This window comes from Coregonus lavaretus (assembly GCF_964263955.1).
Source record: "Coregonus lavaretus genome assembly, chromosome: 21".
Classification (NCBI taxonomy): Eukaryota; Metazoa; Chordata; class Actinopteri; order Salmoniformes; family Salmonidae; genus Coregonus; species Coregonus lavaretus.
The window spans coordinates 41671868-41689939 of NC_140008.1; the positions used below are offsets into that span (position 1 = coordinate 41671868).

The 18072-nt window shown below is 45.1% G+C and overlaps 1 protein-coding gene across 1 annotated transcript in view; it reads right to left on the reverse strand.

Moving 5' to 3' along the window:
• Positions 1-2143: 2143 nt before the first annotated feature.
• LOC311148844 (AP-1 complex subunit mu-2-like) overlaps positions 2144-18072 on the reverse strand; it is a 29254-nt gene continuing 13325 nt past the window's right edge. The window contains exons 5-12 of the mRNA XM_084185841.1: positions 17383-17530; positions 15764-15890; positions 12565-12707; positions 12380-12451; positions 11815-11973; positions 5362-5487; positions 5095-5170; positions 2144-3510 (exon numbers count right to left, since the gene is read on the reverse strand). Of these exons, the coding sequence (XP_084041967.1) occupies positions 3488-3510; positions 5095-5170; positions 5362-5487; positions 11815-11973; positions 12380-12451; positions 12565-12707; positions 15764-15890; positions 17383-17530 (874 nt within the window). The 3' untranslated portion in view covers positions 2144-3487. The remainder of the gene's footprint in view (positions 3511-5094; positions 5171-5361; positions 5488-11814; positions 11974-12379; positions 12452-12564; positions 12708-15763; positions 15891-17382; positions 17531-18072) is intronic.

The following is an 18072-nucleotide window of genomic DNA, read 5'->3' on the forward strand; positions in this document are numbered from 1 at the left end:
CTACGGACAACAAACACAATTGCATTTTATCGATGGCAATTTGAATGCACAGAGATACCGTGACGAGATCCTGAGGTCCATTGTCGTGCCATTCATCCGCCGCCATCACCTCATGTTTCAGCATGATAATGCACTGCCCCATGTCGCAAGGATCTGTACACAATTCCTGGAAGCTGAAAATGTCCCAGTTCTTCCATGGCCTGCATTCTCACCAGACATGTGAGCATGTTTGGGATGCTCTGGATCGATGCATAAGACAGTATGTTCCAGTTCCCGCCAATATCCAGCAACTTCGCACAGCCATTGAAGCGGAGTGGGACAACATTCAACAGGCCGCAATCAACAGCCTGATCAACTCTATGCAAAGGAGATGTGTTGTGCTGCATGAGTCAAATGGTGGTCACATCAGATACTGACTGTTTTTCTGATCCATGCCCCTACCTTTTTTTTTTAAGGTACAGTTTCTGTGACCAACAGATGCATATCTGTATTCCCAGTCATGTGAAATCCATAGATTAGGGCCTAATGAATTAATATGAATTGACTGATTTCCTTATATGAACTGTAACTCAGTAAAATCTTTGAAATTGTTGCATGTTGCATTTATATTTTTGTTCAGTATACGTTCGGTAACAAAATAAAGAATCTTAAATGGTAGAGCCACCACCCAATTGCATTTCTTAAACTAGGTCAATTTGGCCACCAGAGGGAGATTTGAAAAGTGCCAACTTAAAGGTTTAGGTTGTTCCCCTTGGTCTGTAACAAGTAAAGTGTGCCAATATTTGCATGATGCATCCTTGACTAGGCTACGTACGTTAGAATTTTTTTCCAAAAGACACGTTTTCTCATATATGACCAAATTAAACATTTTTGCCTATCCGTTTCACACACATCCATGTGTAAAAAAAAAGATGGTGGTTTTGTCAAATACTGTACCTCTATTTTATGCTTTCACTGACTGGTGGTGTAATATGATTATTAGGCCCTTGCAGTGTGTTTGTCTACAAGGCTGAAGACGTAGCTCCTTATTAAATTAATTCTTAATCTTAATTTTCAAGATGTCTGCTCTTCTCGTCTCAACACACTAACACAATAAATGTAATTCTACATTTCAAAGGGATTTTTTTAAAATGTGGGATTCGAACCTTTGCTGCAAACTGGGTCAACTATCAGGAGGTAGGTTTCCTACACTGTGAGATATTTGACCAGTCACACATATGTGATCTTCTTTGACAGAAATGCCGTTGGACTTGTGTTAAAGGGATAGTTTGGGATTTTTCAATGAGGCCCTTTATCTACTTCCCCAGAGTCAGATGAACTCGTGGATACCATGTTTATGTCTATGTGGGCAGTTTGAAGGAAGTTGCTATCTAGCGTTTGCGCAATTGCTAACTAGTTTTAGCTGTTCCTGTAGATTTCCGGTCATTGTGCTAAGCTAGTTAGCATTTTCTTGCAAAACTATCTCTAACTTCATACTGGACACAGATACGTAAAAATGGTATCCACAAGTTCATCTGACCCTGGGGAAGTAGATAATAGGCTTCATTACCAAAATTGCGAACTACCCCTTTAAGGACGCTTTTATGAAAAAGTGTTGGATCACGTCAAACTATGTCGACAATTTGAATTGGCTGATACGGAATTTGTTACCGGACATAATCATGCTGCTCAGCTGGTCATACTTAGCATAGTGGCTAATTGTGCCAGATTTGCCTATGAGAAAAGCTAATACCTAAAAAAACAGAAAGGAAAACGCTGCACACTGCTGCTCATGCTCCCAGGTGATATTTATTTATAACGTTTCGACCCTTAGGTCTTTATCAGGCATCCTACAGGTCGAAGACCTAAGGGTCGAAATGTTGTTATAAATAAATATCACCTGGGAGCATGAGCAGCAGTGTGCAGCGTTTTCCTTTCTGTTTTTCATGAGTTTTCCTACAACTCCAGCACCTGCGGAAAGTACCTGGATGTGCGTATGTTCTTCAGCTTTTGTACAAAAGCTAATACCTAGCCATTTTAAACCAAAGGTCTAAACCTCGGTTTAAGCAACAGTTCATGACTATGGACCCAGGAGGTTCAGCTCGTCTGTCCTTATCTTTCATTTGATAACATACAAATCTCAGAGATGAAAATAACCAGAAGAGAAGATACAAAGTCATTTATTTATTTATACATAGGTCCCTTTGTCTCCCATTGACTTACATATGGTTAATAAATAAGATAGAGAGATTGAAAAACACATGTACTGATCATTAAAACCCCACTGGAGAGAATATCTGAAAGAAAATTGTCATATTTGTCCTGTTCCTCATAAACAACTATTTTACAATGAAAGTGTAATACGGGATTTCATACAGTAGGCCTACACACAGCAAACGCATGCACACAACAAATTGACTAGCGTCTGGTCTGGGCTGAACCTATTCCTCTGGCAGAGACCCAAGGATGATATGAGGGGTGGTGCTCAACAGGCTACAGTAACCATACCAACCAACACCTGCTTTGGAAAAGTTGGGTGTTTTTTTGGTGGAGAAAGAGAGAAAAATAAATATAAAAACAGTAATTTTAACACATTTTGGCATACAATAGCAAGGCAAGGTCCTGTTCATACTGGTCCACCTGTATTTCTTCAAGTTTCTTTCTTTCTTTCATGTATTTTTCTCAAGTCATCTGTGCCGCCAGATAGATAAACTACTTAATTGTCAGTAAACCTAAAAAAATAAATAATCCTTCAGTCTTTTCCATATAGTTGTAAGCTGAGTGCAAATACAAAGATGGCGACTGTGATGACAATATTGTTTATTTTGTATTATTTAGTAATCATTGATCTGACCAGCTCGGTGTTCATTTCATTAGACTGAATGCGCTTACAGAAATGACCCCAGATAACATCAACTGATACCCACACCAGCCAGATATCATTTTATATCAGTGTTTCAATGTTCACAGACTTTCTACCATGTCTCACACACTGAATTCTTACGGTAAATAAAAGACACTATGCCTTGAGAATAAACAAAGTATAACAATTTTACAACAAGACCAATAGGAAACCCCTACATTCATTATTCTATAAACTGATAAAACATGTCTCCAGATGCTATAAAACAGCAAAGGTCAAAGGTGACATCAGTCGAGTTCTGAAGGGAAACTATGATAAGATCTCAATTGCATTCTCCTCTCCTCGTCTCCTTCTCAAAACCCTTTGGAGGAGAAGGTCAGAGGGGTGGGACCTCTGGCTTTCTCATCCAATGGGTTTTGAGAAGGAGACGAGGAGCGAGGACGTGAGGAGTATGCAATTGAGATCGTCACAGAGTCTTTAAGGTACTCATGTCTGCAGATCGGGGCAAGATGGATGCCTGGTCCTTTTGGAGAGTGGTGAAAGTTGCTACCCTTTCCTTGTCCTCTGTTGTCCCTCACTCCCAGGGAGCCAGAGAGAGAGAGGGGGAGGGAGTGAAGATCCATTCGTCTGGCAGCAGGCTTGCCCTTAGTTTGTCCGGAGTTGGTAATCTGCCAAAAGAGGGAGATGTAACAGTAATACATTAACACTGTTCTATGCATCATCACTTTGCCCCTGTACTGTGGCGATCACATTAACGTTCAAATTAGCGCTGTTAGCGTCTAAACCCACAAAACTGGGGCTTGGGGTGACTGTAACTTCTGCCGAGTCCCCAACAACCGAATGTTCAGGTTTTCAGGGGAAATGAAAAGAGAGCCTTTGACACGACTTCTGCTTTTGGACGTTAACATTTACATTTACATTTACGTAATTTAGCAGACGCTCTTATCCAGAGCGACTTACAAATTGGTGCATTCACCTTATAGCCAGTGGGATAACCACTTTACAATTTTTTTTTTTTTTTTTTTTGGTGGGGTAAGGTGGGGGGGGGGGGTGGTAGAAGGATTACTTTATCCTATCCCAGGTATTCCTTAAAGAGGTGGAGTTTCAAATGTCTCCGGAAGGTGGTGAGTGACTCCGCTGTCCTGGCGTCGTGAGGGAGCTTGTTCCACCATTGAGGTGCCAGAGCAGCGAACAGTTTTGACTGGGCTGAGCGGGAACTGTGCTTCCGCAGAAGTAGGGGAGCCAGCAGGCCAGAGGTGGATGAACGCAATGCCCTCGTTTGGGTGTAGGGACTGATCAGAGCCTGAAGGTACGGAGGTGCCGTTCCCCTCACAGCTCCGTAGGCAAGCACCATGGTCTTGTAGCAGATGCGAGCTTCAACTGGAAGCCAGTGGAGTGTGCGGAGGAGCGGGGTGACGTGAGAGAACTTGGGAAGGTTGAACACCAGACGGGCTGCGGCATTCTGGATGAGTTGTAGGGGTTTAATGGCACAGGCAGGGAGCCCAGCCAACAGCGAGTTGCAGTAATCCAGACGGGAGATGACAAGTGCCTGGATTAGGACCTGTGCCGCTTCCTGTGTTAACAAGGCGACACTCCATCTTAACTCCTCATCCACATTTATTGGATTGGTTGAACAGTGCCGAATAGAACCTCCCCCTACAGTTTTTTTCCTTCTCGTCAAGACTATTATGTAGGGGATCTAGTTTAATGCGTTTGCTACGTTAGGTTAGAGTGACTGTGATCACATTGGGGTCAGTGGAGCAGTTATAATGGCATTACAATAACTGCTTAGAACTCACTTATGAATAAGTCAACACTGCCAGTGTAAGGTATCTGAGTGTGGTGCGCTACTCTCTCTCTCTCTATCCCCCTCTCTATCTATCTATCTATCTATCTATCTATCTATCTATCTATCTATCTATCTATCTATCTATCTATCTATCTATCTATCTATCTATCTATCTATCTATCTATCTATCTATCTATCTATCTATCTCTCTCTACATCTCTCTCCCTTCCTCTCACTCTCTCTCCATCTCGCTCTCTACCTCTGCTGATTACAGTGGAAAGGTTATAGTCACCTTGGCATGCAGAGCCAAGTGACATGGAGAACCTAATGGTACCAAGGCATAATTAAAATCCCCCTTGCCCCAGCTTTATAAGGAGAGAGGTAATGGATATGAAAGCTGGGTTCACTGCAGGGCCGTATGGTGTTGAGATAAAGGGTGTGTGTGTTTCTGTGTGTATCTCACCTCCACTCTGTGTTATGTAACGCACCCACGGTAACGCCTGATAGCCGCTCTTCTCAATGATCTTAAGATAGCGTACCTGAGGAGGAGCAAAGGACAGTTACAAAAAACACAGACACACACACACCAGAAAACATACATACTGGTGAGTCTGCTCCTTCCAGCCTGTATGCATTATTCAATGGAACTCATGTGTGGCTCTACAAGGGTTCACGTTAACAGAGATAAATGGGATCTATTAACAGCAATAAATAGGATATGTTAACTTACCTGGATACCAGATACAGTGAAATAGGGGATCTCAAAGTTGACAGTGATGGGCCTCTTCCCCTCCAACTCATCACTCTCCACACTAGGCAGCCCAAAGTGAGCCCTCATCAGGTACTCCTTGCCTCCCTACACAAACAAACACACACACAAACGTATGACTTTTATTGGGAAATCTGTGGCATTTCTCTTCTGTAGGGTTCTTTGTAACATACCTGCTCTTATCACAACAAAACTAGCTAGGCTATGCATTCATATACTTGTAAAACTATCCTCACACCTGCACTGGTGCAGGATATATCAACAGTGCACAGGACTTCCTTGTTGAATAAAGGTTAGGTAAACAACTAAAGAGGTGACTTGGATGTCGTTGGTCACACATTAAACCCATTCCCCTACCACACACATCACTATAACACCACTACACAGTTATTAAAACTGTCCATGCGGCTCTGTTGTTTCTCAAAGCCAGGAAGGATGTGGGTTTACAGCAGCAGAGAGAGTTGACAAAGTCATGCTGAATATAATGTTAATAGTCAGGCCATGGGGTTGAGTGCAGTATCCTTATCGGTCTTTATCAATATGAAGTGTTGGGGCATTTATATTTCCTCTAACAAGCCGTTATCAGACATTACTTGGCTAACCTCCCCTGGGTTCGTCTGGTGGCTGTGTAAAAACATGTTATCTATAAGAAATGTGCTGCTTCCTGTAGGAATAATGTATGTACTGCCTTCAGAGAATGGTAGGACAAGACTCTATTTTTACAGTTTAGATACCATTTAGTCAATAATTACCCATAGGGTCGTTCCACCTCAAAAAGCTCAAGAAAGAAAATAATGTTAGCGTTCCTGCAACATTATTTTGTTAAAATATAATTTGATCTCTGAGAAATTAAGCTAATTGATTGCATCCACATTTTTACCAGAATGTTAAAGGGATAGTTCACCCAATTTACAAAATTACATTGGTTTCCTTACCCTTTAAGCAGTCTATTGACAATGTATGAAAGCAACCCATGCTTTGGTTTTGTTGGCCACGCTAACTTTTTAGCATTTGTAGCACAAATCCAATGCAAGTCAATGGTACCTATATATCAGTATTTTCACGCTTCATGTTTAAATCAATCAATCAATTTTATTTTATATAGCCCTTCTTACATCAGCTAATATCTCGAAGTGCTGTACAGAAACCCAGCCTAAAACCCCAAACAGCTAGTAATGCAGGTGTAGAAGCACGGTGGCTAGGAAAAACTCCCTAGAAAGGCGAAAACCTAGGAAGAAACCTAGAGAGGAACCAGGCTATGAGGGGTGGCCAGTCCTCTTCTGGCTGTGCCGGGTGAAGATTATAACAGAACCATGCCAAGATGTTCAAAAATGTTCATAAGTGACAAGCATGGTCAAATAATAATCAGGAATAAATCTCAGTTGGCTTTTCATAGCCGATCATTAAGAGTTGAAAACAGCAGGTCTGGGACAGGTAGGGGTTCCATAACCGCAGGCAGAACAGTTGAAACTGGAATAGCAGCAAGGCCAGGCGGACTGGGGACAGCAAGGAGTCACCACGGCCGGTAGTCCCGACGTATGGTCCTAGGGCTCAGGTCTCTCAGTTGGCTTTTCATAGCCGATCATTAAGAGTTGAAAACAGCAGGTCTGGGACAGGTAGGGGTTTCGTAACCGCAGGCAGAACAGTTGAAACTGGAATAGCAGCAAGGCCAGGCGGACTGGGGACAGCAAGGTGTCATCATGCCCGGTAGTCCTGACGTATGGTCCTAGGGCTCAGGTTCTCAGAGAGAAAGAGAGAACGAGAGAATTAGAGAGAGCATACTTAAATTCACACAGGACACTGGATAAGACAGGAGAAGTACTCCAGGTATAACCAACTAACCCCAGCCCCCCGACACATAAACTACTGCAGCATAAATACTGGAGGCTGAGACAGGAGCGGTCCGGAGACACTGTGGCCCCATCCGAAGAAACCCCCGGACAGGGCCAAACAGGAAGGATATAACCCCACCCACTCTGCCAAAGCACAGCCCCCGCACCACTAGAGGGATATCCTCAACCACCAACTTACAATCCTGAGACAAGGCCGAGTATAGCCCACAGAGGTCTCCACCACAGCACAAACCAAGGGGGGGCGCCAACCCAGACAGGAAGATCACGTCAGTAACTCAACCCACTCAAGTGACGCACCCCTCCCAGGGACGGCATGAAAGAGCACCAGCAAGCCAGTGACTCAGCCCCTGCAACAGGGTTAGAGGCAGAGAACCCCAGTGGAGAGGGGAACCGGCCCGGCAGAGACAGCAAGGGCTGTTCGTTGCTCCAGAGCCTTTCCGTTCACCTTCACACTCCTGGGCCAGACTACACTCAATCATATGACCTACTGAAGAGATAAGTCTTCAGTAAAGACTTAAAGGTTGAGACCGAGTCTGCGTCTCTCACATGGGTAGGCAGACTGTTCCATAAAAATGGAGATCTATAGGAGAAAGCCCTGCCTCCCGCTGTTTGCTTAGAAATTCTAGGGACAATTAGGAGGCCTGCGTCTTGTGACCGTAGCGTACGTATTGGTATGTACGGCAGGACCAACTCGGAAAGATAGGTAGGAGCAAGCCCATGTAACGCTTTATAGGTTAACAGTAAAACCTTGAAATCAGCCCTTGCCTTAACAGGAAGCCAGTGTAGGGAAGCTAGCACTGGAGTAATATGATCAAATTTCTTGGTTCTAGTCAGGATTCTAGCAGCCGTATTTAGCACTAACTGAAGTTTATTTAGTGCTTTATCCGGGTAGCCGGAAAATAGAGCATTGCAGTAGTCTAACCTAGAAGTAACAAATGCATGGATTAATTTTTCTGCATCATTTTTGGACAGAAAATTTCTGATTTTTGCAATGTTACGTAGATGGAAAAAAGCTGTCCTTGAAACAGTCTTGATATGTTCGTCAAAAGAAAGATCAGGGTCATGTCACGATCGTGTGAAGGATGAGACCAACGCGCAGCGCGTGTTCCGAGAAACATGATGACTTTATTAATAAAAGCAACCACGAAGAAAACAACAAAATACGATACGTGAAGTTCCACTACTGATACAGACAGCAACAAGGAAACAAAAACCCACAAACCCCACAGGAAAACATACAGAATAAATATGGCTCCCAATCAGAGATAACGAGCCGAACAGCTGACACTCGTTACCTCCGATTGGGAGTCATTGAACAAACCTAGAAAAACAACAACCTAGACACCCAACCTAGAACATAAACACATAGACTGCACACACCCTGGATAAACAATAATGAGTCCCAGCACCAGGGTGTGACAGTACCCCCCCCTAAAGGCGCGGACTGCGACCGCGCCTCAAAACCCCCAAACAGGGGAGGGCTGGGCGGGCATACCTCCTCGGTGGCGGTTCTGGCTCCGGCCTAGACCACCACCCCACCATAGTCACTTCCCGCTTATGTAGCCTCCTCCAAATGACCCCCACCGGTTTAAGGGGCAGCACCTGACTAAGGGGCAGTACCGGACTAAGGGGCAGTACCGGACTAAGGGGCAGTACCAGGCTGAATGGCGAATCCTGGCTGGTCGGCTCTGGCGGATCCCGGCTGGACGGCTCTGGCGGATCCCGGCTGGACGGCTCTGGCGGATCCCGGCTGGACGGCTCTGGCGGATCCCGGCTGGACGGCTCTGGCGGATCCCGGCTGGACGGCTCTGGCGGATCCCGGCTGGACGGCTCTGGCTGATCCTGTCTGGCGGAAGGCTCTGGCTGATCCTGTCTGGCGGAAGGCTCTGGCTGATCCTGTCTGGCGGAAGGCTCTGGCTGATCCTGTCTGGCGGAAGGCTCTGGCTGCTCCTGTCTGGCGGAGAGCTCTAGCGGCTCCGGTCTGGCGGACGGCTCTGTAGGCTCATGGCAGACGGGCGGCTTTGCAGGCTCATGGCAGACGGGCAGCTCCTGCGGCGCTTGGCAGACGGACAGTTCAGACGGCGTTGGGCAGACGGGCAGTTCAGGCGCCGTTGGGCAGACGGGCAGTTCAGACGGCGTTGGGCAGACGGACAGTTCAGGCCCCGTTGGGCAGACGGCAGACTCTGGCCGTCTGAGGCGCATCGTAGGCCTGGTGCGTGGTGCCGGAACAGGAGGTACCGGGCTGAGGATACGCATCTCAGGGCTAGTGCGGGGAGAAGCAACAGGGCATGCAGGACCCTGGGGACGCACATAAGTCCTAGTGCGTGGTGCCGGAACTGGTGGTCCCGGGCTGAGGACACGCATCTCAGGGCTAGTGCGGGGAGCAGCAACAGGACGCACAGGACTCTGGGAACACACAGGAGGCTCGGTGCGTGGTGTAGGCACTGGTGGTACTGGGCTGGAGCGGGGAGGTGGCGCCGGAAATACCGGACCGTGCAGGCGTACTGGCTCCCTTGAGCACTGAGCCTGCCCAACCCTACCTGGTTGTATGCTCCCCGTCGCCCGACCAGTACGGGAAGGAGGAATAACCCGCACCGGGCTATGTGGGCGAACCGGGGAAACCATACGTAGGGCTGGTGCCATGTAAGCCGGCCCGAGGAGACGCATTGGTGGCCTGCTGCGTGGGGCCGGCCTCATGACATCCGGCTCAACACTCAATCTAGCCCGGCCGATACGAGGAGCTGGAATGTACCGCACCGGGCTATGCCTGCGTACAGGAGACACCATGCGCTCTACTGCGTAACATGGTGTCTGCCCGTACTCCCGCTCTCCACGGTCAGTCCAGGGAGTAGGCGCAGGTCTCCTACCTGCCTTCGCCACACTCCCTTTTAGCCCCCCCCCAAGAAATTTTTGGGGAGTAACCACGGGCTTCCAGCCTCGACTCCGCGCTGCCTCCTCATACCACCTCCTCTCGGCTGCAGCTGCCTCCAGCTCTTCACGAGGGCGGTGGTACTCCTCTGGTTGTGCCCAAGGACCCTTTCCAGCCCGTATCTCCTCCCATGTCCAAAAGTCCTTAGGAGGCTCCCATAAATCCTGCGTAGGTAGGTCCTGTTGCCCCTTCACACGCTGCTTGGTCTTGTTGTGGTGGGTTTTTCTGTCACGATCGTGTGAAGGATGAGACCAACGCGCAGCGCGTGTTCCGAGAAACATGATGACTTTATTAATAAAAGCAACCACGAAGAAAACAACAAAATACGATACGTGAAGTTCCACTACTGATACAGACAGCAACAAGGAAACAAAAACCCACAAACCCCACAGGAAAACATACAGAATAAATATGGCTCCCAATCAGAGATAACGAGCCGAACAGCTGACACTCGTTACCTCCGATTGGGAGTCATTGAACAAACCTAGAAAAACAACAACCTAGACACCCAACCTAGAACATAAACACATAGACTGCACACACCCTGGATAAACAATAATGAGTCCCAGCACCAGGGTGTGACAGGTCAAGAGTAACGCCGAGGTCCTTCACAGTTTTATTTGAGACGACTTTACAACCATCAAGATGAATTGTCAGATTTAACAGAAGATCTCTTTGTTTCTTGGGACCTAGAACAAGCATCTCTGTTTTGTCCGAGTTTAAAAGTAAAAAGTTTTCAGCCATCCACTTCCTTATGTCTGAAACACAGGCTTCTAGCGAGGGCAATTTTGGGGCTTCACCATGTTTCATTGAAATGTACAGCTGTGTGTCATCCGCATAGCAGTGAAAGTTAACATTATGTTTTCGAATAACATCCCCAAGAGGTAAAATATATAGTGAAAACAATAGTGGTCCTAAAACGGAACCTAAATCATCCTAAAGTATCTAAAAAATAACTCAATGATGTTACTTATAGATTATTTGGATTTGAGGTGCGAAAATGCTAACAGTCCGAGCCACAGCTCCATACAACTTGTCAGACATAGAGAACTGATGCTGTATACTCGTTGTTGGGTTGGGATTGGCGTGGGGTGTGGGGGGTCCATAGGTAGCTTTTGACCATTTCTTTGGATTCCTCATGTCTTACTCATTTTTAGATACAAGTTAGGTCCAAATCGAATGTAAGGTACTATATTTATTGAATATTATATTAATCCTATAAATTAACATGGCCAATTGGGGTGCAATCAATTATCTTAATTTCTCAGAGATCAAATTATATTTCAACAAAATAATGTTGCAGGAATGCTAATCTTATCTGTTTCTAACTATAGAAACGATTTCAGAACAATCTGAGATGGTGGGTGTGATGGCTTGCTGAAATGACATGGAATGACCACATAGCATGGTAATGAAGAGTACAACTGTTGTATAGCCCTTGTATTACTCTTGTGTGAGGAAGGATTTAACAAATAGCATCTAAAACACATTGTTACTGTTACAATAGCTATGATAATAGCAGAGGATGCACTAACAGGAATGCATTGACTGCCATCTGCAATAGGTTATTAGCATAGTAATGTTTAATTTATCTCAGTGACATTAGCTGTGCTGTACACGTAGGCTACTTACAGGGAAGGACTTGATGTTCCACTGCACCACGCTCTTCTCGGGAAGATACTTGCAGCTGCCTGTGCTCGTCTTGAATTTAGGCGAGTCGGCATCGCTGGGCACGGGTACCATGATGGCCACGTTGTTGGCAGTGGAGCGGCTCTTAAACTGACTCCTGGCCTGCAGGGTGGAGGTGAAAAGGCAAGGGTCACAGGGCTACCGACAGAGACGTGCAGTGACGGAAAAAGGGGGGGCAATTGATGGGGTATAACCCGCTTTTTACAATACAGTGATGATGACAGTCATGAGGAAAGAAACACAGTCATGGACATGGAACAGAGGCTATTGTATGAAGACTTCCTGTTCAATTATTAACTTGCTAAGAGTTTAAGGTTGAGGAAACAGTCCCAACCCAAAGGTTTTTGCACATTGAAGCAAAAATGGAAACATAACATGGATCTGGGTCTATGTACTTAAGAGATTAAGCCTGGTCTATGTACTACTTAAGAGAGGTCAGTGTTGGAGCTATGGTGAAACACAATAGATGTTGACAGTTTGACAGTGAATGATGGTGGACATCCTTTACCTTAACCTTGATCTCAACTCGGCTGTGGGAGAACTTCTCAATCACACTCTCAATCCATATAAGAGGCTTCACCTGTCTCAGAAAGGCCAGAAGAGGAGAGGAGAGAGAGAAGGTCATCAGGTTAACATTGGGCAAGGGAGGGGTGTGTGTGTGTGCATGTGTGTGTGTGTGTGTCTGTCACTGACCGTGGTGTTGAGGCGGTAGGACATGAGCTCACTCTCTCCGTCCGGGGGGATGAAGGAGATGGTGCGGTCGTTTTCGAAGCGAGACAGACGGACACACTGATGGAACTTGACATCCTCCAGCTCTACCGTCTTACTCTTCTCTCCTGATATGACACACAGGCAAGGAGGGGGTTATTGTACGGCTATGTCCTAATACAGCCAACTCCTGAGAAGTGCACATTGGATAAGTGCAAAAATCTCAATAGCAGTCCATAGCAGTTCACCAGTCCCAGTTAAAATACTGTACATTCTGTACACCTTATTTGCTTCGGATACTAAATGAAAAATGCTCATCTCCTGTATGTTCCACTGTCATCCTTCCCGAACTGAAAACACACAGTGACACTGTACACACCACTGTTTCTTCTTCATAAGTAATAATAATACTTTATAAAGAGTTCAATCAATCAGCTCTTACAAGAGAAGGTTTTGGAAGACCACTCTCTTCAGTAGTGGATGTGGATGTGTACTGTAGTGAGAAAGCCTAATGTTCTTGTTGTTTTCCAGAGTAAATGGTCCAGCAGAGCTGCTGTTAAAAGCTCTTATAATGAATCTGGGACGCTGGGCTTTCTCTTAAATCCCCCCATGAACCTAGACTGAATAACCCTGTCCACACCAATGACAGTATATAAATGCACAGCCATCGATGGATGCACGTGACACCATCCATTCCTATGTGAAGACTCAATAGTGCATTGAAGCCAAATGACGTCGGTTAAGAGCCGTCTTATGGATACATAAAGTGTGTGTGTGTGTGTGACATTTCTCAGAAAAGCCCCCTCCTCCAGGGAGAGCTACAACACAGAGTCTAGTCTTTGGAGATGAGAGACCTATTAGACAGCTCAAATCCCAGCAGGTAAGCCCTTTTAGCACTGGTCCGCTACATGATGTCCCTTGTTGCATCATCACTGAGTGACTGTGGAAAGGTGAAAAAGGAGGCACAGTCCTTTATGTTTTGGCTCTAAAGGGGTGTAGAGAGAGCGAGGTACCAGATGTAGCAGGGTTTAGGTTTATTCACACAGTCCCCTGTGGTTCACCTGAAAGGCTGTGCTATCTCCCTAACGAGGCAACATATCACTCATGTATCCATATCAGATACGAATCCTGCGTTTGATTTGTCAATTTGATCTGTTTCACCTCTCACATCTCATATCTCTCAAAATTGACTTAAAATCTCTTCCTGTAGGCGTTAAGCTCATGTGCCTTGATTTCCCTGCAATTTTCATCTGTATGATTTCCTCATACCCAGATTTTACTGTCCTCACTCTCCTGTCTCTTCCACAAACTGTATGTAGTAACATTTACAGGCTCTGACCAGAAGAGGGTGATGTTTAACCCATGTCTGTTCACACGTAGAAAGCCAGTCACAACGGTAAACGTGACTTCACTTAGAAAAAAATGCTTATTAGTAATCAAACACACAAACATTTGTGGTTGAAAGTTACTTTAGGATTGCTGTGGGGTGACCCTTGAAAGGCATCCATACATATGACATGTACAGACACGGATCAGTAAACATACAAATAAGAAAGATATTAAAGTGTATGCCTCCTCCTCTGATTATGGTACAATAGGGAGCGTGCAGAAGGCCATTTTAAATTCTCATGTTTATCTATTCATTATTTGTAGGAGTAGTTTTCCTTTTCTGTTCCAGACATCCCACTCCACTTCCAGTCCGTGGGCAGCATGCACATGAGAGGAGCCGTCCAGGGGGCATCTTTCATCTCCCGACAGCAACAGTAGCCTGGGGGATGGATTAGCACTGGGGCTAGACCAAGGAAGAGTAATCCACCAGACGCCCCACAAAGGGCACATGAGGGGTGAGAGGGGGGACTGGGGCGGTGAAGGTGGAGGGGTGGAGGTAGGGAAGGGGAGTGGAGGCAGGGGGCAAGGGGGTGAGTTGGGCAGGATTGGGAGCACACAGATATTGAAGGGTGAGGATTTGGGCATGGGAGTGGAAGATAATTGTCCATGTTACCGATATTATGACCATCTCTCTCCAGGGCTGAAGAGTCTAATTATTTGGGTTGGGTATAATAGTCTTTACCTCTTGGTGTGCATTTACATACTTGTAGGAGTGTGTTTGTACAGTTTGTGTACTTGTGGGAGTGTGTTGTGTGTGTGTGCACTGTAACGGAAAACGGTTATTTATATGGTATTTTGGGGTATTATCAACAGTAAAATACTGTGAAACGTTTTACTGCAGCATCCTGGAAATGATGGTGCATTGTGCAAATATTTTGTGGGCGGAGAAAGAATTGCTGTATTTGGAGTGATACAGTAATTCCATCCATTTACATTTACATTTTAGTCATTTAGCAGACGCTCTTATCCAGAGCGACTTACAGTTAGTGAGTGCATACATTTTCATACTGCCCCCCCTGTGGGAAACGAACCCACAACCCTGGCGTTGCAAGCGCCATGCTCTACCAACTGCTACAGGGGACTATCCCACAGAATACAGTCCCGTACCATATTTTTGGAGTGCCAAAAACCTTTTGACCACTAGTGGGTGCATGGTATTGTTGTTTCTGGCTCATTAACATACAGTATTTTGAGGCGTGCCTTGTAAGAGGCTACATTTGTTGCACCTGTTAGTGAGAATGCTGTACCAATTTAACTGGTCTGTGGTAGTAGTGACCCATCAATGTAAAATGTATAGGGGACAGATAGGAGTGTCAGCAAGTGTTAAACCTAAAATGGTTGAGCATTTTGCCATGTCCTTTTGGTCTGTTTTGCCCTGTAGTAGCTGCCAGTTTGGAAGCCTTTGTTAAGGCCTCTAGAAGTGCACGTGATATAAAACACATTACCCATCAGCCAACCTGCTTGCACCATTTCCATGTAACAGTAAAATACAAACACCATCTCCCCTCAATGAATTTAATTCATCCATCCATTAATTACGAATACAGTAGTTAACATAACAACGTTTTTTTTCAGTATAATACAGCCAATTCTTCAATATTGTAGTGTGTGTCATTAAACAGTACTTGATTTGAAACCAAATATATATTACAATATGTGTACTGCAACATGAAATGCCTCTTCGCTGCCTGTAAGTTACTGTCAAATTCACGGCAACCCCTTACAGTGTGTGTGTGTGTGTGTGTGTGTGTGTGTGTGTGTGTGTGTACATTATACTGCATGTGTTTTTACTCACTTCCTGTGATCTCGAAGAGCACTTTGTCGTTGAGTCCCAGTCTGAGCTCTGGCATTCCAGACAGAACCACTTTGAGCTTGATGCTGCCCACAATCTCACTACGCAGGACACTGCCGGTCGCACTTACCTAGCACAGGGAGACATACAGGGAGGGTTACATTAAAGGGCAGCTGAACTAAAAAAGAAACGTATCTGGTTGAAAACGGACTATGTTGCATCGATATTAGTCAGAAACGTTGATTCAAGTGTACAAATTTACTACAAAGGGTAATAGCATAATTTGTCATAAAGTCAGCATCTTCCAAAACGGAGATTAGCGAAATTTCCTAAATCCATAGGATATTTGAGGGTGTCACGCCCTGGCTCTAGGGACTATTTTATGTTGAGCCAGGGTGTGTAGTGTCTATGTGTTGTGTTCTATGTTCACAATCTAGTTTATGTGTTTCTATGTTGGCCGGGGTGGTTCTCAATCAGAGGCAACGTGAATCAGCTGTTGCTTGTTGTCTCTGATTGGGAACCATACTTAGGCAGCCTATTGTGCAATTGTCTTTTGTGGGATCTTGTTCCGTGTAGGTTTGTGTTATTGACCGAGGACTTCACGTATCGTTTTGTTGTTTTGTGTTGTAATTAAAAATACCTATTAAAGTATGTACTCATATCACGCAGCGCCTTGGTCCGCTCATTAATTAATTAAATTAATTTTCAATAAATTTGCAAACATTTCTAAAAACATGTTTTCACTTTGTCATTATGGGGTATTGTGTGTAGATGGGTGAAAAAAAAATATTACATCCATTTTGAATTCAGGCTGTAACACAATAAAATGTGGAATAAGTCAAGGGGTATGAATACTTTCTGAAGGCACTGTAGTACAGTGGTAAATGTATATATAGACCCATGGGGCGGCGCACAATTGGCCCAGCGTCGTCCAGGGTAGGGGAGGGAATGGCCGGCAGGGATGTAGCTCAGTTGGTAGAGCATGGCATTTGCAACGCCAGGGTTGTGGGTTCGATTCCCACGGTGGGCCAGTATGAAAAAAAAATAATATATATAATAATAATGTATGCACTCACTAACTGTAAGTCGCTCTGGATAAGAGCGTCTGCTAAATGACTAAAATGTAAAAATGTAATATACAGTAAAGCATAGTAAAGCTATATACAATAAAGGCCTTTTTTTCAGGGGGTGCTGGCTACTTCCTGCAGCTATGGGAAAACCTGGGACTATTTTAGACTTCATAGTCCCAGTTACCCTAGAGCAGTTTTTCTACCACCAACACTACACATTTTTATTGTAACCCTGGACAAGCACACAACTCAACTTTGTCAACTAATCATCAAGCCCTCGATGAGTTGAATGTGTGTTTGTCCAGGGCTACAACGAAAATGTGTACTGTTGGGGTACTGGAGGACTGGAGTTGGGAAACACTGTCCTTGAGACACCACATTATTAAACAGATAAAATAGTCTCAGACTGAAATCATAGTGCAGACCCTCACTAGCACGTTGTGGCTACTGTGTTCGTGGTTCGCCGTCTACTAGGGACCTTGTGATACTACCCATGGTTCATTACAATACATTAGGTGTTTTTACTGAGATTTGAGTGAAAAGCCTCCTCACCAGCAGGTTGACGGACTCGATGACGTCCATGAACACCTCGTTCTTCCTGTACTTGATGCCCTCTGACCTCCAGGACACTGCATTGGTGACGGTGGCGGGGGGGCGAGGGGCGCCCACATCCAGTTTGTGACCCCGCTGGGTGATGTACCTGCAGAGAGAGGGGTTGGGAAGAGAGGGGAGAGGACAGCTTATTCAGAGGAAAAAGAATGCTGTCGTCGCTACCTCCCTTTCCAACTAAGGTTCGAGAACGGAGGAGAAAGCAGAAGAGGATCAGTACAAAGATGTTTGTTTTCTAGATGATATCAATCGTTCTATCTATTCACGATTAATGAAAGAGCTTATGATAAGATACCCCAGAATAGAAAATTAATTTTATTAAACCTCCACTGGAGTAGATAGATTAATTAAAGGATTTGTCTTGGGTTGTGAGCAGGTTAGTCATGGGTGTAATTGGAACAAGGGGGTTTACATTGTGATTCTATTGTGATTGTAACCAAAAGACTAAGACTGCACTAAACTAAAACGCTAAGGCTCAAATCAATGTATTGTTCCTGGAGTGCATTTTGTGTGCTCATTTAAAGGTGCAATCGGCAATAGTTAAAAATGATCAAGTTGACGTCAGACTGACAGGCCTTGCACCCATAACTCTGTGAGATTGGTTACATGTGTCTAGCCTCATCCCATTGTGTC